Genomic DNA, 24,512 nt, shown 5'->3' with positions numbered 1-24,512 from the left:
ATTGCTGGAATATTGCTAAAAACGGCGTAAAACCATACTCAGCCAGCCAGCCTTATTAAATAATGGTTCCTGATATTCGTGCAAGTCTAGACTGATACCTGAACCAACATCTCCCATCCTTCATTCATGGAATGCAAGATTCATTTTCCTCCCCACTGCTATGGTCTCCACTGAAACTGAGGATCACCAACTACAAACAGTTCATCAGTCTTATGGTAATCAGCCATCTGGATGCGTCAGACACCATTAGCAAAACACCCTTCGCCATTGTTTTTTCAAAAACATGAGATTTACAGTCTGATAGTCAGTAAGAAAGCAGATCTTGTAGTTTCTGTGTTAGTTCTACTGGGAACGTAGTCCTAGAGAGTGACCTTCCTTCTTCAGATAATGTTGATTTAACACACATTTCAAAATTTGCTAGAGAACTTCCAACCATATAACATAATGAGACTATCATACATTTCTTGATGGTGCTTCTTTACAATAATATGCAGTGTTCAAAGGAACATGAAAAAGTACAAGTAAATATATCTGACACCAAAAAGAGTTTGTATTTGTCAATATTACCAGTCAAGTTAGCCACCGACTGTGTAACAGGTGTCAGCAGGCCATATCATTTGTTATTTCTTGTTCCAGTCTGTGCAAAAACATAGTCTGTGGTGAAAAAAGATGACATTCTACGATATTGTAGACTTACATCGAGTCCCACAAATATAGTTATTTTAAATACTATTATCATCTGAACATTATATACCTTAAATACATTCATCCTAAGGAGCCCAGAACAATTCTTAATTTCAGACCTGAGATAATGTAGATTTGCCAAGTAATTGGAGTGAGTGAGTGAGTGAGTGAGTATGGTTTTACACCGCTTTTAGCAATATTCCAGCAATATCATGATGGGGGATACCTTTGCTTCATATATTGTACCCATGTGGGAAATCGAACCTGGGTCTTCGGTGTGACAAGCCAACATTTTAACCACTAGGCCAACCCCCACCCCCACCCCCACCCCCAAGTAATTGTTGTAAACTTTAGTAGGACTTATTTTTAAATTCATTCTCTAGTTTCTGATAGTTTAAGAATAGATGAATAGATTCAGATTTTTTTCTTATAAAGTCATAAAAGCATTCAAGTCTGAAATGAGTCAATTTGCAAAATAAACTCAACAACATAAATATTTCATTGACATAAGAATAGAGGAGAAAATTCAAGAAGAGTTGACAGGTCACCATGAAGTTGCCTTCCTTGGCAATACCAGGATCTTATGTGTTACAATGCCAGATTCAGCCTGCTTATGATCCTACAGCTGTGAGCACCATGCATACATGTACTTTGTATTTCACAATCAAGCCAACATTTATACTTTCACTGGGATGCTGAGGTGCCCCACTCCCCCCCCCGATGTCAAAGCAATGAAAAAAATCACCACACTTCAATAAACAGCACTTTGGGGGGAACTACTTGTCGACAACTTACTGGCATACCCTGACAGAGAAATTGAGGAAAAGAATAACAACTAAAAAATGTACCAGATCTCCTAAATCATCTCTCGTTACTAACAAGCATTGCTAATGAACACATGATTCATCACATCTTGCTGACAAATGACATAGACATTATGTTGTCCGTCAATGTAAAAACTATGCAGTAATTGGGGAACCCTGTGGGGATGCGATGTTTGTATTGACTGAGGGACACGCCCACATATAAATACTTAATATGTCTTTACAGATACAGCTGGGAAGGAAATTAGGATGTGTTTCTTCGTTATTTTTATACTTGCAGGCGAAAAAGTTGATTATTTTTTATGACTCTTTACAGGTGTGAAGAAAAATATTTTGGTTACAAATTGACTGACAAATGTCTACTCGAAAACATGGACATGGCAATTAATTCCCTGACCAAATTGATTGGTTTACCAAAAAACAAATTAGGATGTTTCCATAAAACAAAGCAACATTAGGACGTATCCACTGGGAAACTGGTTTCCTGTCTATAGAACTGCGTGAACTCACCGATTCTTACTGTTCCTACAGTTTCTATTATAATAGACTGTCTGTGAAGTTACTATTGTTGAAGTCTGATTTATAACCAACATATTCTTACCCATATCCTTTATGATAGAATGCACCTGTATCCGCATTTTGTATTAAACTTTGTACTAAAATCAGTTCAAGAGAAAAAGTGTCCAAAGATTGTAACCATGCTATTTGGGAATACATCATAGTGTCATGTTATTACCTCACATGGAACTTACAGAAATATCTCACATACAGATATACACCCTAGTCTGTCATACAGGTCCTGAAACAAATATATGCTTATGTCATGGAAGTTCGATCACTTAAGAACTCTCGCTGAATTTTCAAAGTAATATTCATATCATCTAATTTTCAAATCTCTTTCCTCTAAACTTGTTTATTTATGTCAAACATTTCCGAAATCCAAGTATTTTTACTGCTTTTCACAATCGCTATGTCAGACAAGTTCGATCATGATTGGGTGGCTTGTCACGTAAACAGGATGACTTGTATGGACAATCTCTGGTGTCAAATTCCGAGTTAGAGTAGTGCCAAATAATTTATATGGTATTTATGTCCATGAAACATTCATTTTATGTTTTAATACTTAAAAAAACCCCATGAAAAGTCACAGTTTACAAGTATTATTCTTCAGGCTCATCATGAATGGGGCACAAAGACTCAGAATGTCGACGGCATGTCTACTGCCATGCAGAAACGTAAATGTGTCCAGTGCTGACATGTAGGCTGGGTACATTGTGCCCAGGTTGTAATTATCAATGAGGCACTAGCTTGAACCTCATCAGGTACAAACTGTTTACATTTGCAGCAGAGTTCGTCATTACTTGTCCCATCTCTATTGTACGAATCAAAACGATCGTCCTGATGCACGTTGGTCCGTGAAGTTCCAGAAGTACTTGCATATGTCACAATGGCAGTAGTTTTTTTTCGAAGATTTACACGGTAAAGGTGTTTGCTTTGTGTTTTGGGGTGCCGATTTCACAGTCTGGTGGGAAATAATTTTGTTCATAATGACGTCTTCGGTGGTAGCCTTGCCCCCAACATCAGTGCTCAGAACATTTCTCTTTTTAGTCGGCAGAGTTTTCTTGAATGGTACAGTCACCTTGTCTTTAAAGAATCCTGCTACATCATTGGCCTCAGTACGTGAAGTGACATCCATGTCTACAACTGGAACACTTGAATCAATAACACCAGTATCAGGAAGCAGCGAACGTTCAGCTGACTTAAAAACTGTTGATGGCAAAAAATTGATATTGTTCTTCCATAACATGGACGATCGATTCCTCAATGACATGAGCATTTCTATGAAAGCTACTGCAGTATCCTACACCATTGATAACTTGTAGATTCATCAAATCTTTAAAAGTATCAGCAGGGATATTTTTTTAGCCCTGACATAAACAGTAAGCATTTGTTTAATATGACCAACAGTCTGGTCACTACGGTGAATTTCATCTGCCTTTTCTGCATTATGACAGATGTGCTGAAATGCTGTTGCATTTCGTGAATTTTAACTGCATCAATGTGACCTTTACAAGCTTGATGTCTCATTTATGTCGACTTCTGAAAATTTTGACAACCAAATGTAAAGGGGTTAGATTTATTTTTTGCCAGAATGCACATATCACAGGTCATGATTTTGCAGCAGGTTTTAGTGCTCATCGTTAGAAACGTCAGGAGATTTGTTTTTCTCGATTTCATTACCGAGTCACGCGACCACTGTTTCTTAGCAGGACAGACAATGCTTAAATGACCAAAACATAGTCTAAACATAGCGAATGACATATTCAACTGCTATTGGCTGTCTAAATATAGTGAATGACATACTTGTACTCTAAGTACATTTTTAAATAAACCCCTATACAATGATGTCACATGATGTCACATGATGTCACATGGCGCAGTTTTGTTTTTGTATCAGCCATGCTTTCTATTGAGAAGTAAAACTGACTTGATGTTCCTGAGCCTTGCTTGTGTAAAATCAGTTACGACAACAACAAAACATAATAATACTCAAATGATATTGGCTGGTATCTTTGTCGCATTCGAACATGGCTTCATTTTTAGCCACTCGGTGTTCCAATACTTTCTGTTAATATCACAAGCATTTTCAACACAGTTTGCAATAAAACGAAAGCTATCGTTGTTTGCTTATCAAATCGATTTTATTGAACTGAATTTTGAGGGTCACTCATAAAACTTGCGTCAAGCTTGACTCGTATGATCATATTTTGAGAGTCTTTTAGAAAATTGTTGTGTCAAATACGCAGGAATCACGCATCATGTAAAACCCTGATGCTTCAGGAAATTCTCTCTCAGATAGTGTTGAAATATCTCGTGTTTGCTGCTCCAGGTGTACTTCCAGAAAGGAGTTCTTCCCGCATCCTCTTGCCCTTGAATACTCAAATACGGTGGTATAAAAGCACCAGACGCATTGCCGCAACCTACAACAGTTGTAGACTTGATCTTGATGTTGTGACTGCAGCTAGAGTCCTCTGACCTAATGTAACTACTGAAGGGTGTGATTCTCCATAAATTCATTGAGGGCATGTCTTCAGGTTGTACTTCTCCATGTTGTGTCCAAGCTGTGAGGTAGCTTTCACTCTCTGTGTCTCAAGGGATCGTGCCTTCTTCACTGATAGATCAGGCCATCTTTTTATGGATCCACTGAAGTGACAGAGAGTTTTCATCCTTTGACCTTTTTCCAAGATGAATTGCTAGGTCTTTTGGCAAGAATGGTAACCTCAGCCCTAGTATAGCCGTACCCAAAATTTGCCATGGCGTCAATATGTGAAACAAGTCCCTGCTCTTCTTCTATGGACAATAGGGGTTCTCTACCAGTAGTCGTGCATTCAATAGAAATTTTCCCACTAATCCAGTCATGAAGTGTAGCAAATGGAACAGCAAAGGTAGAGGCAGCTTTCCTAAATGTCTGTTTTCAGTCATATAGCAGGGTTTTTTCAACACATATACACTGTTATTGAAACAGACAGCTTCCCTTTAAGATTATATGTTTAAAAGCTGTTACAGGTAACTTCCTTTAGTTCAATGTCTTCTTGTTCTAGGTAACTGGCAGGGAATCCCTGTCAACTGATAACTATGGAAGCTGTTACAGGTAACTTCTTGTTCTAGTCTTTCCCTACGCGTAACTTCCTTTAGTTCAATGTCTTCTTGTTCTAGGTAACTGGCAGGGAATCCCTGTCAACTGATAACTATGGAAGCTGTTACAGGTAACTTCCTTTAGTTCAATGTCTTCTTGTTCTAGGTAACTGGCAGGAATCCCTGTCAACTGATAACTATGGAAGCTGTTACAGGTAACTTCCTTTAGTTCAATGTCTTCTTGTTCTAGGTAACTGGCAAGGAATCCCTGTCAACTGATAACTATGGAATCTTGTGATCACCTTAGTAACCCTGCTTACCAGAATCTAGGAAAATAGAACAAAAACATGCAACTTAAAGCACTTTGTTTATCATTCCCAACAGAAATGTTCAATACAATTCATTTAAATGTCCCCTCAGGTAGGCCTTTACACATATAAAGTTTGCTGTTATTAATTTTCATGCAGTTCAATTTAATTATTTTAATTCATGTCAGAAAATTCATACAAATTCTAAATTTGTCAGAATTAACCTAAAAAGCATGTGGGTCGTTCTGGAGGATTTCTTAATCATCTGCTATACTTCAACACAGTGACTAAATAACAGCTGAACATCTGCTACACTAAACATTGTCAGTTCAGGCACAGTTTCACACTGAAGAGAGCACTCATTTCTCCCTCTATATGTATGTCAGTTTAGCTCTTAATGTTCACATCAGTTAATTCCTTGAGCTCAAACGCTTTTACTGATTGCCAGGAACCAGTTTTCCACTTCCACAGGTGGTGGTTTAGTTTCCTGCAGTAAATGGTCACTGACACTGGAAATCAACTGTTCAGCATCTAAACAGTGTTTATCTGTGAATCCTGGTGATACCACCTCAACATAAAACCCAGTTGTCACATAAATTGTTTCTCACATACAAGTGTACATTTGCTTGTGTACATGTTATGAACATGGTATGTTATGATGTCATATCATTATGATGTAATAAAGACAATAGATACCATTGTTACATTCTTCATCAGGAGTGAAGCTATCCAGCTGGAGTTAGGCAGATTACCTATGTCAAAATTCCTGGTGCACTAAATACAGTCCTTCATACATTTTCTCGAGCGGTGGGGTAGCCCAGTTTACTTGTCACGCTGAAGACCGGGTTCGATTCCCAACATGGGTACAATGTGTGAAACCCATTTCTGGTGATCCCCGCCATGATGTTGCTGGAATACTGCTAAAAGCGGCGTAAAACCATACTCACTCACACATTTTCTCAATTAAATTGTTGAGGTCAAAGAAAGTGTGACAAGCCTATATTTCTTAAAAAGATGGTATATTCCTTGTGTTTGTTAAAGACATTCATGGGACATTCCCCTGGTAATGTAGTTGCTAAGTGCCATCTACAAATAATCCTACAGACCACATTAAGGAAATACCAATGTGGTGGTGTATTTTGGGAGACATTTTACTGTTTGTTGGCAGTGTGGGTGATTTATCTGGTCATCAGGATCTGGAAGGAGACTTGGTGAGTGACTGAATGAATGAGTGAGATTGGTATAACACCATTTTACGCATATATTTGAGTATCACATAACCACACCTGAGCTTCATGTGGTTGTAGAGAGTTTGACCACTCTGGGGCAACCCAACAAATGAAACCCATAAGGTGTATGACCAAACGCCATTATCAGTGTAATCTAGGATTCAAACACTTCATCAGCAAGTCCTGGTTCAACTAAGGGACATAATTCTGTAGGGCTAAGTTGTCGACTTTATTCAAGAGGGTAGAAATCGCTTGTTTTTAAACAGAAAGCATTGATTGACTGGAACGGAGTAAACTATGACCAACAAAAGATGACTATATACCAGATTATTCCACCAGTTGTTTTGTTGGTTCAAATCCCAGTTTCTAGTCACGTGAACACCATACATGTGTTCCTGTTTTCGCCAGAGTTTCGCCATGTGTGAGGCCTTCACCAGTTTCGCCATGTGTGAGACCTTCACCAGAGTTTTGCCATGTGTGAGACCTTCACCAGTTTCGCCATGTGTGAGACCTTCACCAGAGTTTCGCCATGTGTGAGACCTTCACCAGAGTTTCGCCATGTGTGAGACCTTCACCAGTTTCACCATGTGTGAGACCTTCACCAGTTTCAGCCATGTGTGAGACCTTCACCAGAGTTTTGCCATGTGTGAGACCTTCACCAGAGTTTCCATGCCATGTGTGAGACCTTCACCAGAGTTTCAGCCATGTGTGAGACCTTCACCAGAGTTTCGCCATGTGTGAGACCTTCACCAGAGTTTCGCCATGTGTGAGACCTTCACCAGAGTTTCACCATGTGTGAGACCTTCACCAGTTTCGCCATGTGTGAGACCTTCACCATGTGTGAGACCTTCACCAGAGTTTCGCCATGTGTGAGACCTTCACCATTTTCACCATGTGTGAGACCTTCACCAGAGTTTTGCCATGTGTGAGACCTTCACCAGAGTTTCGCCATGTGTGAGACCTTCACCAGAGTTTCGCCATGTGTGAGACCTTCACCAGAGTTTCGCCATGTGTGAGACCTTCACCAGAGTTTCACCATGTGTGAGACCTTCACCAGCGTTTCGCCATGTGTGAGACCTTCACCAGAGTTTCGCCATGTGTGAGACCTTCACCAGAGTTTCGCCATGTGTGAGACCTTCACCAGAGTTTCGCCATGTGTGAGACCTTCACCAGAGTTTCGCCATGTGTGAGACCTTCACCAGAGTTTCTGCCATGTGTGAGACCTTCACCAGAGTTTTTCGCCATGTGTGAGACCTTCACCAGAGTTTCGCCATGTGTGAGACCTTCACCAGAGTTTCGCCATGTGTGAGACCTTCACCAGAGTTTCTCGCTATGTGTGAGACCTTCACCAGAGTTTCGCCATGTGTGAGACCTTCACCAGAGTTTCACCATGTGTGAGACCTTCACCAGAGTTTCGCCATGTGTGAGACCTTCACCAGAGTTTCGCCATGTGTGAGACCTTCACCAGAGTTTCGCCATGTGTGAGACCTTCACCAGAGTTTCGCTATGTGTGAGAGACCTTCACCAGAGTTTCTGCCATGTGTGAGACCTTCACCAGAGTTTCGCCATGTGTGAGACCTTCACCAGAGTTTCGCCATGTGTGAGACCTTCACCAGAGTTTCGCCATGTGTGAGACCTTCACCAGAGTTTCGCTATGTGTGAGACCTTCACCAGAGTTTCGCCATGTGTGAGACCTTCACCAGAGTTTCGCTATGTGTGAGACCTTCACCAGAGTTTCGCTATGTGTGAGACCTTCACCAGTTTCTCGCCATGTGTGAGACCTTCACCAGAGTTTAAGCCATGTGTGAGACCTTCACCAGAGTTTCGCCATGTGTGAGACCTTCACCAGAGTTTCGCCATGTGTGAGACCTTCACCAGAGTTTCGCATGTGTGAGACCTTCACCAGAGTTTCGCAATGTGTGAGACCTTCACCAGAGTTTCGTATATGTGAGACCTTCACCAGAGTTTCGCCATGTGTGAGACCTTCACCAGTTTCACCATGTGTGAGACCTTCACCAGTTTCGCCATGTGTGAGACCTTCACCATGTGTGAGACCTTCACCAGAGTTTCGCCATGTGTGAGACCTTCCCCAGAGTTTCGCCATGTGTGAGACCTTCCCCAGAGTTTCGTCATGTGTTGAGACCTTCACCAGAGTTTCGCCATGTGTGAGACCTTCACCAGAGTTTCGCCATGTGTGAGACCTTCACCAGAGTTTCGCCATCTGTGAGACCTTCACCAGAGTTTCGCCATGTGTGAGACCTTCACCAGAGTTTCGCCATGTGTGAGACCTTCACCAGAGTTTCGCTATGTGTGAGACCTTCACCAGAGTTTCGCTATATGTGAGACCTTCACCAGAGTTTCGCTATATGTGAGACCTTCACCAGAGTTTCGCTATATGTGAGACCTGCATCACTTCTTGTCTTCCTCCAACATCAAGCTGAAATTGGGTGATGAAACTGGAACACTGTTGTAAGTGGTGTTAAACCCAACACACTCACTCACAAGTACCGGAATTTAAAACTGTCACCTACTGTATATTACCGTCTATAAGCCGAATTTTGAGGACCAGAAAAAGCAGTCTGTAGAAGGGGGTCGTCTTATCCATGGGTTACGCTTTGTAAAACTTTTTTCCAGGGGTAAGAAAACAACATCGTATCACTTCGCGTGAACAAACAACACAAGATGACTTTGTCAGTAGAGACGTCAAATTTGCAATTAAACATCACTAGAAAAGATTAATTACCATTTTTTAAGTTATAAGTTGTTTTTGCTGGGCATTGTATTATTTGCAGGGATTAAGATTACCGTGTGTATCTGAGCCGGAAATAGCAATCTGCTGTGCACGTTTCCCGGCGATCAAGTTCAAACATGCACAATAATATAACGGGACGAATTCTGACGCAGTCATCAGTAAACTATAATACAGAATACTATTATTTAACCCAAAGAAATATATCCTAGCATTGTGTAAGTTTAATTACAGTTTTTGCTCTATAAATTAATTAAGATTAAGCTTACCGTGTGTATTTGAGCCGGAAATAGCAATCAGCAGCGAACAAGTTCAAACATGCACAATAATATAACGGGACGAATTCTGACGCAGTTGTCAGTAAAATATAATACAGAGTACTATTATTTAACCCAAAGAAATATCACCTAGCATTGTGTAATTTTAATTACAGTTTTTATGTAAAATATATATAATCAACACTAAGGTTATACGGACCCTCATGAACGTGGTAAGCACAAGTTGTACGCACATGGAATGGGGTAAAATACAGAAGCCACGTGGACCAAAGTTATAATTATTGGTAACTGCCAGTTGTCTGTGGTCTGTGTTTGCCGCAATTAGGACCCCATCACGGGGGATCGACTTATGCACGAAACATACCATTTTGACACTGATTTTAAGGGTCAAGTTTGGGGGTCGTCTTATCCATGGGGTCGTCTTATAGACGGTTATATCTGAAACGGTAACAATTATTTCTATCTCGTTTAGGTCTACCGAAGACCTTATTTACACCAATACCATGTCCCATAGGAGAAATTAATCCTGCATTGTTGTGTCTAATTACAATCAGCTCTAAACAGCTAAATATGGTTTAACTGACATGCCAACACCATTTCTTCTGACATATGTTACACCATTTCTTCTGATAATATTCTGAAACATGTGAATGGTTTTATTCTAACTCTGACAATCACCATGACATCACAATCCTCACCATGACATCACAATCCTCACCATGATATCACAATCCTCACTATGACATCACAATCCTCACTATGACAAATCTCTTCACTTCTGACTCCATGACAGGTCTTCTACAGCCATGTTAGCTGCATACTGTTTTAAATACAGTTTTCAAATCTCAGTCTTCATCATTCTACATTCTTTGTTGGACCATTACTCCTAGCATTCCTCCCAAAATGTAAAAATAACAGCTTGAGAAGAACTCAGACTCAGTTTAATCACTTAACAACAAAAGAACACTTTTCAAAAACCTGCCTACCAGACTGCCAAGTCATGCACTACTGAGGTACTTGGCTATGCTTTATGTGCAATGGCATGTTTGTGAACATTTATCAGAACATTGTATCTTTTAGAGAGTGTTGCTTTAAACAGAATTTAGCATTCTTGCAAAATCACCCAGGAACATTACAGATGTGCTAAAAAATTGTACCAGTGTGAAGAATCAAACCTGGGCCTTCAGCATGATAAGCAATTACCTTATCAAACCACAAAACATATACATGTAGCATCATATACCTATATACCAGCAAGAAAGGTAAGTTACACAAAGGTAAGTGTAGGTAATGGAGTTATTTATTACTTGCTCTAGATTGTAGATTTATCAAACACCTACAACACCTATAAACACACTTCATTGAAATAAACTTCAATTAGGTTTTCATAAAACTAGAAAATAACAGTTGTGATGGAGAAAATGTGAGGAAAACCAGTGCTAACACAAATTTGAAACAGGTAAATCTCAGCGCATACCCCACCTCTGTAGCGCATACCCCACCTCTGAAGCGCATACCCCAGGCAGCGCATACCCCACCTCTGCAGTGCATACCCCACCTCTCCAGCGCATACCCCACCTCTGTAGCACATACCCCACCTCTGCAGTGCTTATCCCACCTCTGCAGCGCATATCCCACCTCTGTAGCACATAACCCACCTCTGTAGCGCATACCCCACCTCTGCAGTGCATACCCCACCTCTGTAGCGCATACCCCACCTCTGTAGCGCATACCCCACCTCTGTAGCCCATACTCCACCTCTGTAGTGCATACCCCACCTCTGTAGCGCATAACCCACCTCTGTAGCGCATACCCCACCACTGCAGCGCATACCCCACCTCTGCAGCGCATACCCCACCTCTGCAGCGCATATCCCACCTCTGTAGCGCATATCCCACCTCTGCAGCGCATATCCCACCTCTGCAGCGCATATCCCACCTCTCCAGCGCATACCCCACCTCTGCAGCGCATACCCCACCTCTGCAGCGCATATCCCACCTCTGCAGCGCATACCCCACCTCTGTACATACCCCACCTCTGTACCGCATCCCCCACCTGACTTACATTGACAGCTGTTGGAGCACAATTATCAAACACTGGCATCAAATGACACTCCTTCAAGTAATATGGACTTGACTGCGTGATAAATCAAATCCTGTTCTGGTCAAAACACTCCTTAAAGTTTGTTTATTTCCTGTCAGTTCAGATTGTTCTGATTACAGTGCTTGTAAAAAGATGCTGTAACACTCCCAGATTCAGCTACAGTGAGAGTTGTCTGCCACGGCTGTGACTGTCAGCTATGAGCCAGTATCCTCACATGGTCGACCGAGAAACATCAGTCATTCTGCCCTGGCTCCGACTACACCTTACAGTACTCTTACTAGAGATGCATGTATACTACTCAAACAAGTGAAGGACCTCCACGATTCTTTCTCATTACTACAGTTAATCTGTCATGGCAGGACATAAACTATACATGCAGTAATATCAAAGAATCCTTAACATATTTTGACTAGTATACTGAAAGACAAAAGAAATGTTGTGATATTGGAAATTACATTTAAGTATCAATGGAGTATTTGAACCTATTATTTTTAAATATACACTGGAAGTCAAGTATGAGGCAAACATTAATCATGGTCATATAGCCTGTATTGCCCAAAACAGTATTGATTGAGATTGAGGTTTGAAATGTTTTGGTTGTGGAAAGGGAAGAGTTCGCACAAACACATCATTGAAATCAAGATGCACGTGCATCATGCATGCATTCAGGCATAAATTGCTGGCTTGAATCAATGAATGGCAATCATTCACTTGTTTTCTAAACAAAAAAGTTCAAATACTCCATTGATACTTAAATGTCCTTTCCAATGTTAAGGAGTAAGGTGAGGTGGGGTGATGTGAGGTGAAACTTTCGAATATTTCGCTCATATGACGATGTGCATGCATGTGTATGTGTGGCTGCTTGTACTAGCCCAAACTAAAGCTGGTTTTATAGTGATGCCATGCTCAACTCTTATACCATGCTGTATGAACACCCCATGCAGACACAGTATACTCAGACTTTGAGATGACCATTCCTTGCGAGAGTGAGAGAGTGAAAGTGAGAGAGAGAGACTTTCGTTCGAGAGAGAGAGAGAGAGTGATCACTCTCCAGCAACCCATGCTTGTTATAAGAGGGAACTAACGGGATTGGGTAGTCAGGCTCACAGACTTGGTTGACACATGTCATCGTATCCCAAATGTGTAGGTCGATGCTCATGGTGTTCATCACTGGATTGTCTGGTTCTGACTCGATTATTTACTGCCTTCGAGCTGGAATATTGCTGTGTGTGTAGTTAAACATCAAACAAACAAACACAAAACAATAAAGGAAATATGTTAATTACATATTTTTATTTCTTGTAAAGAATATGGTAACCAGTGAATATTATTGTGTATCCCTTGTATTGTTGGGAATTGGTTGAAATCTCACAATTGATGATTGGTTCAATACCAACGACCAATCATTGAAAAAAATTGGTTTGCGTCATTTTTTAGATTGTCCTATTCAGGTTGTAGTTGCAGATAAGTATAAAGAAAAAACATTTGGTTCTCTGTTGTTGTTTTTTGAAACTCACAAATTACATTTGCAAATTTCACATCCAGTGTAAAATGATTCAGTTCCAGTGTAACATAAACTTCCCAGATTCTTCAAGAAATATTCAGTCATGACTTTTCAGAAAGTGAAGTGAATTTTCTTAGAAATAAACACGTTTTCAGGCTGTGACAACGTCCTAAATATGTTCTATCATCAAGTATTTCAAACTCTATTACAGCGGTTCCAAAATCGTTTGTGTTCGATTATGAGAAAATGTGATCGATTGCTTGGTCGTTTGGCCACTGCGACCAATCTTCGATTATTTCAATTAATCGGAACACCACTGATCCCTTGTTGGTACTTTACATTTTGGGCATACTGGACATACACTTCAGCATCACCTAAAACCCTGAATGGTCTTTGTCTACCTTATAATACATACAATGAGGTGTCATAGATAATCCCATTTAGAAAGTGGTCAAAGGTAATATACATTTCATTTGGAACTACATTTTCTCTATAAAGTGCAGATACTATACGTTTGAGGGTTAAGTCCCATCCAGGAATCGAACTCACACTCTCAAAGTGACACCTTATTCCCAACATACAAAGTCAACCATCTAACCCAATCTGCCAACATGGTTTCTACCAGATTTCACTCAACACAAAAAAGGACACCAGAAATGGGCTTCACATATTGTACCCATGTGGGGAATCGAACCCTGGGCTTCAGCATGACGAGCCAATGCTTTAACCACTAGGCTACCCCACCGCCCCCACACCAACATGATACAAAATCACCAGAAAGACACAACTAAGCATCAAGTGCATCTGGTGGACGATTCAAGGCCAAACTATTTTTGCTATGTATCATACATATCTGACACATTATCTATCAGCCTTGGCATAAACATATAATCATCAGTCAAAAACATTCTTAATTTCATCTTTGGCCTAAGAAAATATAGGATTCCTTCAGTAAAATGCTGTGTTACACCAATGATAATCTAAGATACAGATGTTGTAAACATTTCTGTACATTCTTGCTTCAAAATACATATTTTGAATACAACAAAACGCTAGGCACAGATCTTCATTCTCACAAATATTCAAACCATCAAATCTGAAGGACCACCATCCATATTGTATAATAGGACCTCACCTTAAATAACCACGCTATCTTTTAAAGAACCACCACAAGCAAATGTTTTTAAAGATAGACAATTGGAAAAATAAATTTCGTCACCGAGGAAACTTAAACATACAAGCCTGAATTTTCTGTAACAAGCAGATAGTAGTTTTTTTGTGCTATGTTTTCCATAAGGAAAGAATTTGGAGCTGATTTTAGAGATAGTGTGTGTTGTTGTAGGGAAATAGTCTCAGTTTGGGATTCTATCTGCATGAAGGCTTCCATCGTCCTTATCAGAATGTAGGTCACAAAGATGTCTCACCTGAATTGGTTTATTATATAAATAACCTGAGATACTGTTTTTATCAAACATTTTCTTAACAGATCGTCTGGTTTATTTTCAGGATCTAATTTGAGATTAAGAGATACAGTGAAGTGCTTTTGTGGTTTTGCTGATAACATTTTTTCTCTCTCTAGTTTTAAACAGATATATCTGAAAACGAAGTTGTGTGAACACAGGCAAGATAAGCTCTGTACATTCATTGCAGGGATTTGTAGCTTTGATGTTGCACAAAATAACAAGAAATATGTTTTCAGTTTGTCTTCCCTGAGGATGATCAAAGTGATCCACCTCACAGTAGACAGAGGGCGCTTCCAGCCTGCCATTTTAGAACCAGTGGTCCCAGCATCTGTGTCTAGGCAGGAACACCATTAATTGGCACTTCCACTTATATGTACAAGATACATTTGTGGTGGATACTGAACAATTTTTGCGGGGAGAGGTACTGAAAATCTGAAATAAGTTATATAATAATGTATATGAGATAAACAGAACCCGAGTCAATTCTATAAAGGCAGTATTACATGGCTGATGCTATAATATTTCACTCAACACACTATCAAATGAGTTGATTTATCATGATTGTAAGTCAGTGATATGTACAAGACTTGTTTTAGCCAGAACAAGTTAATAGTTAATTTTAAAAACTATTTTGTGGTTGAAATCAAACAATATCAAATATGTTGTTATCTTAACTATTTTAATCCCAATGCCCGTCTCCAAAATATTACAACAGGTTTTGTCTCCCATTTACACATAATTCACACTACAATCCACATGTACATTTGCAACCTCTTGTCCGCCACCATTCACGACTTCATCCCTTCCTTCACTCGCACCCCCACACCCCCACACCCATCCCATCCTGATGACACCACCTTCCACTGTCTCCCAAGGCATCTATATGCACGCCTCACCATAGCAGTGACAGGTCTCTAGAATTGAATTTCAGGCCTGCAAATTTCATTTAAAAATGTAAAAATGTATGTCACTTTTCCCCTCTAAAATAGTTTGTATGTAAAATCGTTAACCTACCTGTCTTACACGGAATATCAGTTCAGTCGTCTGGTCAAGCGCGTGCTGGACTGTGATGGAAGGGAGGTAACTCGTGAAATTCGTTGTTCAATGGGAATAAGAAAATATGACAACTGACAAGTGTAAAAAAACATCTTGATTAATAAATTCACAGATACTGCAGGAATGAAAACATGACGACAGTAAAATTGCTTGCTAATGCAAAAGAATACATTTGGTAAAGCTTCATAAAATCAATCGAACTGATTATACTATTTCTATACGTGAATAAGCTACATCATCAAAAACGAATAAATAGTCGTAATAATTGCAAAATCTACTTCCTCCTATTCGATGTTTGAAGGTATAACATGTCTACATCATAAATAAAGCTAAAGTCATTGATAGAGAGAGAGGGGATGGGTGTACACCCATGTGTAAGGCGATTAAATGAAACAATTTCGAAATAGGTATTCGACGGTAGTGTATTTGATACGGGCATCACATAGGATATATACGGACCTTCCTATAAATGCTCCTGAAGCGAAAGCTGTTTTTCATTTACTTATCGTAAATATGAGAATAAACGCTGGTGATTCAACCGAGGCGATGAGACATATCGAGTAGAGACTTTTAACCCGACATTGAAAATGGAATTCATTTAAAAAAGGCCTGCCCCTGAAAAACGCCTTGCCGAAAAGGATCTTCATTAGACCAGAAATTAGTGAGTGAGTGAGTTTAGTTTTACGCCGCACTCAGCAATATTACAGCTATATGGTGGCGGTCTGTAAATAATCGAGTCTGGACCAGACAATCCAGTGATCAACAGCATGAGCATCGATCTGCGCAATTGGGAACCGATGACATGTGTCAACCAAGTCAGCGAGCCTGACCACCCGATCCCGTTAGTCGCCTCTTACGACAAGCAAAGTCGCCTTTTATGGCAAGCATGGGTTGCTGAAGACCTATTCTACCCCGGATCTTCACAGGTCACACCAGAAATTATGGCAAATCTCGTACGTTGCTTCGAAAAGGCAAACATATAATGACAGTGTCGCACGTCTATTCATTTACAAGAGAACTTTTTCACTGACAGTGCCTCACATCAAGGTTTTATGTTATATTTTGTTTGTATTTTAAGTCAGCGAACGAAATGCGCATAAAATAAAAAAAGATCCCAATATCGCTTCAGTGTTCAACGAAGCGGACGTATATGTACTTGCAAGACGCGACTGAAAAGAAAGCATTTCATGCTCTTAGGACTGCATTTGTCATATTTTTTTTCACGCGCCACCGTGACCTTGGTTGGTTGTTTAACGCCACACCCTGCAATATTCCAGCTATATGGCAGCAGACTGGAAATAAATCGAGTCTGGACCAGACAATCCAATGATCAGCATCATGAGCATCGGATCTATACAATTGAGGATACTATGACACGTGGCAGTTAAGTCAGCGAGCCTCTTACGACAAGCCTCCATTGGTTACTGAAGATCAAGTCTAACCCAGACCTTCACAGGTGTACAATAAAAAGAATCTATCTTGATATGCATGTTCATATCTAGATCAGAAAAGGAGACAAAAACATGGGTAAATTTAATTCTGTTTTATTTTGTCAGTTTTGGAATGGCAGTGGGAACTCTGTGTATGGAAAAGAACAAAAGACCTGTCGTAGAAACTAATTTATTCTGTTTTCTTCGGTATTCAAGAAATAATAAATGTATACAACAAGATCATTTGTTGTCAAATTGGTAGATTTTGAATTCATAACACAAATTGCACTGCAAGCAATAGCAGCAGAGAAACAAAAAGAAAAGTAGCAGAGAAAATCAAAATAGATTGAATCAGATGTTACGGTCACAAAGTTAGCAACCTCGGCTATTGAACAGTTTTATACCCTTTAATGCATTATAGTGTGGGCTAGTTACTTTCAGGCATAGCGAGCCCGACTGTCTAGCAAAATGTGGAAACTATTTCGCACACTGATGGTAGGTCCTGAGTTCGATGTCGGCGGAAATATAAAAAGGTATTGGTGAAAAGTATCTATTTTATTTTCGTGTTGGCGGCCAATGTACAGTCAGTCTGGGGTTGAAAAACACAGAAACAAATGTTGCCCTTATCATTGTGGTGAAATCCCACATCTGGTACTCAATGGATCTTTGAATTTTCTTGCTGATTGGTATAAATTACCTTTCCTTCTACTACCCAAAGATGGGCTCCTGGAAGTAGACTAACAACTAGTCTCTGAAATGAACATATTTTACTGAAAAATGCTCATAGTAAAGAAAAATATAATATAATGAAAAGGAGCCCTGAGACTTTGCCACATTTTCTAGACTTGCGTGGGCTTTCTTGGATATATTTGCTTCAGGGTCTGTACGACAGGCTAACATGGAAACATCTCTGCATGAATAACTCTCCACAAATCCACACCAGATCCTCAACCTAATGATGAAACATTTAATTTGCACTTGTCTTGAAGAATTCGCATGCTATAAGATATTATAGAGTTGACAAAGGCACACACACACGAGAGCACACACACACTCACTCGAACCGTTGAAATAGCAAAGCGCATCTATTTAGTTTCCGAGTCTGTTCAACTTCATTCGAGCATGGCTGCTGGTAAGACAATAGAGGAATAAGATTGGCAGCTCACATATGACATAACGAATTGGTGGGGTATCGGCATACACTGCATGGGGGAAGATGTATGTCAGCAATATACATGTCAGCAATATACATGTATATATACGTGAATGAGTAGTAACCAGTTAGCAGGGTGTGGCCTCTATAGGGCATTGCGGACAAGACACTGTATTCCATTGTGACAAATCGACTAACGTTTACTCCCAATACTAAGAGAGGTCGCAATCGGATACAAGTTAATACCACACATCAAAGTTACCACCATTGACACCAGAGATGACAGAGCTGTTGGTCGATGGGTGACATCGACATCTTTACAAATTCGTTGAGATACAGCAGGTGGTTTGATATGAGAAGTATTCGTACACCGTTATATTATCTTCAATGTACCAACATAATGGACTACCATATAATTACCTTTCATATTTATCAAATCGTTAATGCCGTGTGCACGCAAAACCCCGTGTTTAAGTTTATTTTTTGTGACGTGAAATACCCAAGGGGCATAATTAATAGATTAAATAAATGCTGATCAATGTTTTACTCAACGACTTTGTAACTAATTTCTTAACGTTACACAATTTTAAAAAAACATCCACAGCTTCCACTGTCATTCTACGACTACACTTGTGACAGCAGAACTGCTACAAGTCTATCTCAAGGACGATGCAATTTAACGACCTTTTAGTGAACCTTTTCCACCCAGCTTGCACAAAAGCCACGTGTATAGGTGTCTAGCAATGACAATAACGTGTTTTGAGTACACTTGAACTAAACTTCCGGAGGCCACAGGTGTATTCCCTTGGTGGTTCTAGATGCCACAAAGGAAACCTTGGTGATTGGAACTGTCAGGAAGGAAACCAATAGCACCACAGTAAAGTGGCATTATCCAAACGGTTCGATTTCTAACACCAGTTATAATTTCAAACGGTGGCAGTAACCACTGTGCAACGTATGGTTCTGACTCCCCTTAGGAGGTTCTGGTTCCCCCAGGAGGATCTGATTCCCCCAGGACGTTCTGATTCCCCCAGGACGTTCTGATTCCCCCAGGAGGCTCTGGTTCCCCCAGGAGGTTCTGATTCCCCCAAGAAGCTCTGGTTCGACAATCACCATCATGATTAAGATTGCACTGTGTATGCTGATGACCTTGTCCCAGACAACAGATGGGGGGTATCTGCTGCCTGCCGCCAAGGACGCCGACGTTCCCGTGGGCCCAGTACAGTTCATGATGGCCCAGGACACACGTTACAGTAGTCTGGCGATGTCGTCCGCTGGCGCCATGCTGTGGACGTCGTCCACAGACTCCCTGACAGACTGCGCTCGACTGTGTGTTCGGGAGGTAACCTGTGTGGCGTTGTTCTACAATACGCTCACCGGCGTGTGTGTGGCTCTCAACGTTGAGTACGGAAAAACAAAGTCGAAAACCGTGAAAGAGGCAGACAATGTGTACTACACGAAAATCACTAAAAGTAAGTTGTGTTAGTTCATATCGCATTGACGAGTTGTTGACTGCTGACTTTACTGTGGCCTAGCTTCACCACTGTACTGACTGACTGAGTTTGGTTTTACGCCGCTTTTAGCAATTTTTCAGCAATATCACGGCGGGGGACACCAGAAATGGGCTTCACACAATGTACCCACGTGGGGATTCGAACCCGGGTCTTCGGCGTGACGAGCCAACGCTTTAACCAATAGGCTACCCCACCGCCTCTCATCACTGTAACTAAACTAGGAAACTAGACAGACATGGTCACCTGACCTCACCAGCGTCGTTAAACCCAATTCACTCACGAACACGTGACACGTTTCCATGTATAACTTCTATGTTTCTTGCCTCCTCAACACAAGAATATAAGTGAAGAGGTTAATGTCGAATAGCTGTAGCCATTCGGAATCTCTCAGCACATAAGGGGCGGCTGGGTAGCCTACTGGTCAAAGCATTCGCTCCCCGGCCGTGATATTGCTGGAATATTGCTAAAGGTGGTTTAAAACCATACTCACTCACTCACTCTTATCTCTATACATAAGCTGTTTCTGATTAATATTTTTGTTCCCGGCGCCAGTAGATTAAAGTTATGCAGTAGAGAACAGACACATTTTTAGCCTTAATGGAGGGCAGCGTATTACCTCTTCCATTTTCAAAGTCATTTAACTGGTCTGGTTCGTAACATAATGTCCTGTTGTTTCAGCTCCCTTTACAACAGCTTCTGTGGCATCATCTCTTCCGACTATAGCTGCACCTAGCGTCGCGAAGAAAGCTAAAGGTTGACTGTAGGGCCAATAAGAATTTACCTTGTAGTTGTTTGATATTAAAAGTAACATCCCAGATTTCCAGATTTCAGAAAACTTCTAACTAACCCCGAGGCCCTTGTGAATATTTGGCGAGTATTAAATGAAATACAAACCCTCAAAATGTTTTTATTTTTGTTGAAGAATATATTGTGTTATTTTATTCGGAAAGGAACATAGAAATATTAGATGTTTCTCCATAAAATTGTTTAACTAAATCATATTCCGCTGAATGATTGGCATAGCTTTTAGAGATAACCAGAAACGTATCGTAGTGAATTGAGTTTCAGGTGTTTTACAATGATGGCAAGACAGTTTGAGACAGACATATTTATTGCAGGAAACATTCCATTGCGGAACAGATGCAATATTTAGATGATAAAACATTAATACATACATTTATGAAACTAATGTAAAGATCCAGGCATTATCCCCGCTTTGGAAACATCTGACGCTCGTAAAATCAGTAGAACACTGACACTCGTGCGTACATGCGTATATGTGTTTCAGACATTTTAGGTCCCTGCTTCTCTGTAAGTAGGAGGACAAATCTTTTGCTAAAACATCGGGAAAATAATTTCTGCCTCATTGTTTTCCAAAACTATTCCACCCCTCCAAAGTCTATCAAGTAAACTCACCCACAAGTAAATTGGCGTCGAGCCATGGTAAAAGTTAAGATCTGGAAAAAAAAGAAAAAAGATCTGGATTATATTTGCCACGGGCGGCGTACGATAAAGACTTAGTAGTCTACGACTTTCCGTACGATTTTAACCATCGTGGATGACGGCAGGCTACGGCGTTAAGTTGGCTACGGGCATCGTGCGATTACCTTGGGGACAGGTCAAGGCAAATCTGCATGGAGGCTGCACAGAAATCGCACGGAGATGGTGCGCTTCCGTGAGGCCACCGCAGCTACTGCACTGATCTCGTACGGAGCACGGGCAGAGGCTGAGCGGTGATCGTGCATTTGCCGTGCGGTTTTTAGGCCTAGAGTCCCCAGTATATGGAAGAGCACTCACATGTTTGTAATGCTCAATGTGGGACCTAAAGGTAAAGGTAAGAAATCTAAAAAGGCCCAACAACCTGCAGAAATAGAACCACCCGTTGAAACTGAATTCGAGAGGCCGACGACGATGATGAGCCAGACGATGAAGATGCTGCCCGTCAACGACAGATTGGTGCAGCTTTTATTAAGATCATTTTTATGACATTAGACATGGGAACTGGACAAATAAGAAATTAAAAGATGCAGAACTCAAGGCGTTTTCTGAGACTAAAGGCTGGGCCCGTAAGTATTTTTGTACAAATTCGTCTTTTTAGATTGCATTCCATTAATTATCCTATGCCATGAAGAAATGAATAGTTTTACATTAACGAAGTGGGTTTCTTCAGCATGTATATTATGTTTTCTTATGTCCATTTCTGCCACGGATATCTATGAGCTTTTTTGTCTCTGTTGTTGTTTGCAGCTGCCAAAATTCTACGCATGTGGAAAAACTGGCGACCTGACTACAGCCGCAAATCCAACCAAGGGGCGTCAAAGAGGACCCGGCTGCAGAAATGTTTATGGAAGCAGGAGCGTTTGGCCTTTCTAGCACCGATTATAGTCCACAAGTCGGGCAAAGGCATCGAGATTGGAGGGGTAAGCATCGTCTCCGATAATGTTGATTGTGTGTAATTTCTCACGAGTTATATTTTTCTCACGTCTAAACGTCCATCCGTTGTTCCAGGGTGCAAAGGACGAGGTAACACAAGAGGGGTCGGGGACGAAGAGTCAGCTCCCAGTCCCCACATCCTCCACAGTCCCCGCGGTTACCACATGCCAAGAAGAGAGCAGCCCGCGTCCAGGCCGCAGTACGTCTGCGTCTTTGAAGAGAGAAAGTGCAGACGACACAAAGAAGTCCGGAAGGGAAGTCAGCACCAACCTGTCACAGCTGCTGGAGGAGAATCGTAAGAAGGACACCGAGCTTTCACTGAAGGTAAAACAGATACCAGTCCCCGTACTAAGCCTTTTTCCCACCCATGAGCCCATCTATCTCTATAAAGGTGGAATTAAAACAAAAAACAAATGGTGTTAAATTTCTTTTTCGTCACAATCATACTTATTGCATTTGTAAATGTGTGAAACATCTAATGCTTACTTCCCCAGACTGATCAGTCCACGGAGCAGGCGTCGGAGAGGGACGCTGCGTGTCTGGGGTCCGTCGTCCTCCAGGTCCCTAGTATCAGAACGTCATCCCCCTGCAGCAACCCTTTCAGCAACCCCTCCAGCCCATGTCTCCGTCGTGTGCCGTGCACCTGACCTGTTGCAGCAACCAGCATAATATCGCAGGCATATTCTGCTGTTAACAAAGAGGACACCCCGCTCAACCTCAGCGATCTAAAACACAGCAATACTCTCACGAGAGACATTCACAATTCAACCAATGCCAGTGGCTAAGATGCTGATGACCATTTACCACTGGACCGCTCCTGTTATCACCTATCCGTGAAGACCCGGGTGTGAATTGGTCTTCAGTAATTCATGATGTTCGTAAGAGGCGACTAACGGGGTCGGGTGGACTGGCTCACTGACCTGTTTGACGCATGTCACCGTATCCCAGTTGTGTAGGTTGATGCTCATGCTGTTGATCACTGGATTGTGTGGTTCAGATCTGATTATTTACAGACCGCCGCTATACATCTGGAATATTGCTGTGTGCGGCGTTAAACAACCGACCAACCAACCAACCAACCAACCAAACAGTCATTACCTAGAACATTGATAGTATCGCCACAAGAAATGACAATGGCTCTCATTGGACATTATTTGCTAACTATTTTTTACGCATGTTTCATGATACTGAAAGCAGTGACGTCTTGTGCGGTGAAACTTTAGTTACAAAAGTTACTTTGTGAAAAGATGAATACAGACAATAAAGATTTTAAAACTTGAATTGTTTTCTTTTTTTACATCATAACCAATCCCAATCCAATGTAAAACCTTTATAGAATTGAAAAGGCTTATGATATGCACACAAAGATATCAAACAGCATATCGGTATGTGGTCTCTGATTGTATACACAAAGAGGTTATATGCATATGAGCACTAGATGGAACACAACCCAATAGCTGTTAAGTGCTGACTCTTGCCATCGATCAGGTAGTACTACTTGAGTTGAGTCTTCAGCACCTTTCCATCACGGGTCTCTCTGGGTCCTAGCAAGACCATCATGGTGCCATCCCTCAATACACCTGTCACTATGCCGCCATCTGCATCCTCCTGGTAGTCTGTCATACAGGCCTTGAAACAAAATATCCAAGAAAACAGATGCAAGTCTAGATTATGTCGCAAGTCTAGATTTCCACGGTTTCTGAAAATGAAAGTCTCAGGGGATCTTTTCCTGTAAAATATGTTCATTTCAGAGTCTAGTTGTTAGTCTATCCTCCTAGTAGGGATAAGTCTGTTTCACAGTCACTGAACCATATTATTTTCCCTACAGCTTAGCCCTCCTTGAAAAATTATAAGCTCTAAATGAAGCAAGTCTAGAATTCCTCAATGTCTAGTCTCCCTGGGGATTCTTTTCAATTTAAATGGGTTTGTTTGTTGCTATCAAAATTACATATATTCAGAGACTAAGCGTTAGTCTAATACCTCATCTACAGTTGTCCATTTTAGGAATGGACGACACGGGGTGAAAAGTAAAGATTTTTGCTGACATTTAAAACACTACATTATGTACTGCCTTAGTGTGTTTTTTTGTAGGTAAAAGATCGTTTGTCAGTTCGATAAAAAAAAATTGAAAAATGTGTCTCTTTCCGG

At 40.9% G+C, this 24,512-nt stretch overlaps 2 protein-coding genes across 3 annotated transcripts; both read left to right on the top strand.

The window, feature by feature from the left end:
• The first annotated feature begins 19,149 nt into the window (after nt 1–19,149).
• Nucleotides 19,150–20,833, top strand: LOC124286330. Its single transcript, XM_046722695.1, has 2 exons — nt 19,150–19,889; nt 20,610–20,833. Exons 1-2 carry the CDS (start codon nt 19,535–19,537, stop codon nt 20,687–20,689), a joined length of 435 nt encoding a protein of 144 aa, XP_046578651.1. The 5' UTR covers nt 19,150–19,534; the 3' UTR covers nt 20,690–20,833.
• Nucleotides 20,834–21,241: 408 nt separating this feature from the next.
• LOC124286328 lies at nt 21,242–23,645 on the top strand. Of its 2 annotated transcripts, XM_046722693.1 has the most exons (5): nt 21,242–21,997; nt 22,179–22,351; nt 22,440–22,688; nt 22,859–22,944; nt 23,092–23,645. In XM_046722693.1, the coding sequence occupies exons 2-5, from the start codon at nt 22,196–22,198 to the stop codon at nt 23,147–23,149; spliced, it is 549 nt and encodes a 182-aa protein (XP_046578649.1). In that variant the 5' UTR covers nt 21,242–21,997; nt 22,179–22,195; the 3' UTR covers nt 23,150–23,645. The 2 variants fall into 2 exon arrangements, with proteins under 2 accessions (XP_046578649.1, XP_046578650.1); XM_046722694.1 differs by having other exon boundaries at nt 21,242–22,351.
• Nucleotides 23,646–24,512: the final 867 nt, after the last annotated feature.

This window comes from Haliotis rubra, unplaced genomic scaffold (assembly GCF_003918875.1).
Source record: "Haliotis rubra isolate DU_JTF1 unplaced genomic scaffold, ASM391887v1 Scf38, whole genome shotgun sequence".
In the NCBI taxonomy this organism is placed as follows: domain Eukaryota; kingdom Metazoa; phylum Mollusca; class Gastropoda; order Lepetellida; family Haliotidae; genus Haliotis; species Haliotis rubra.
Note: the sequence above shows the minus strand (reverse complement) of the source record. Positions and strands in the feature narration are given on the sequence as shown.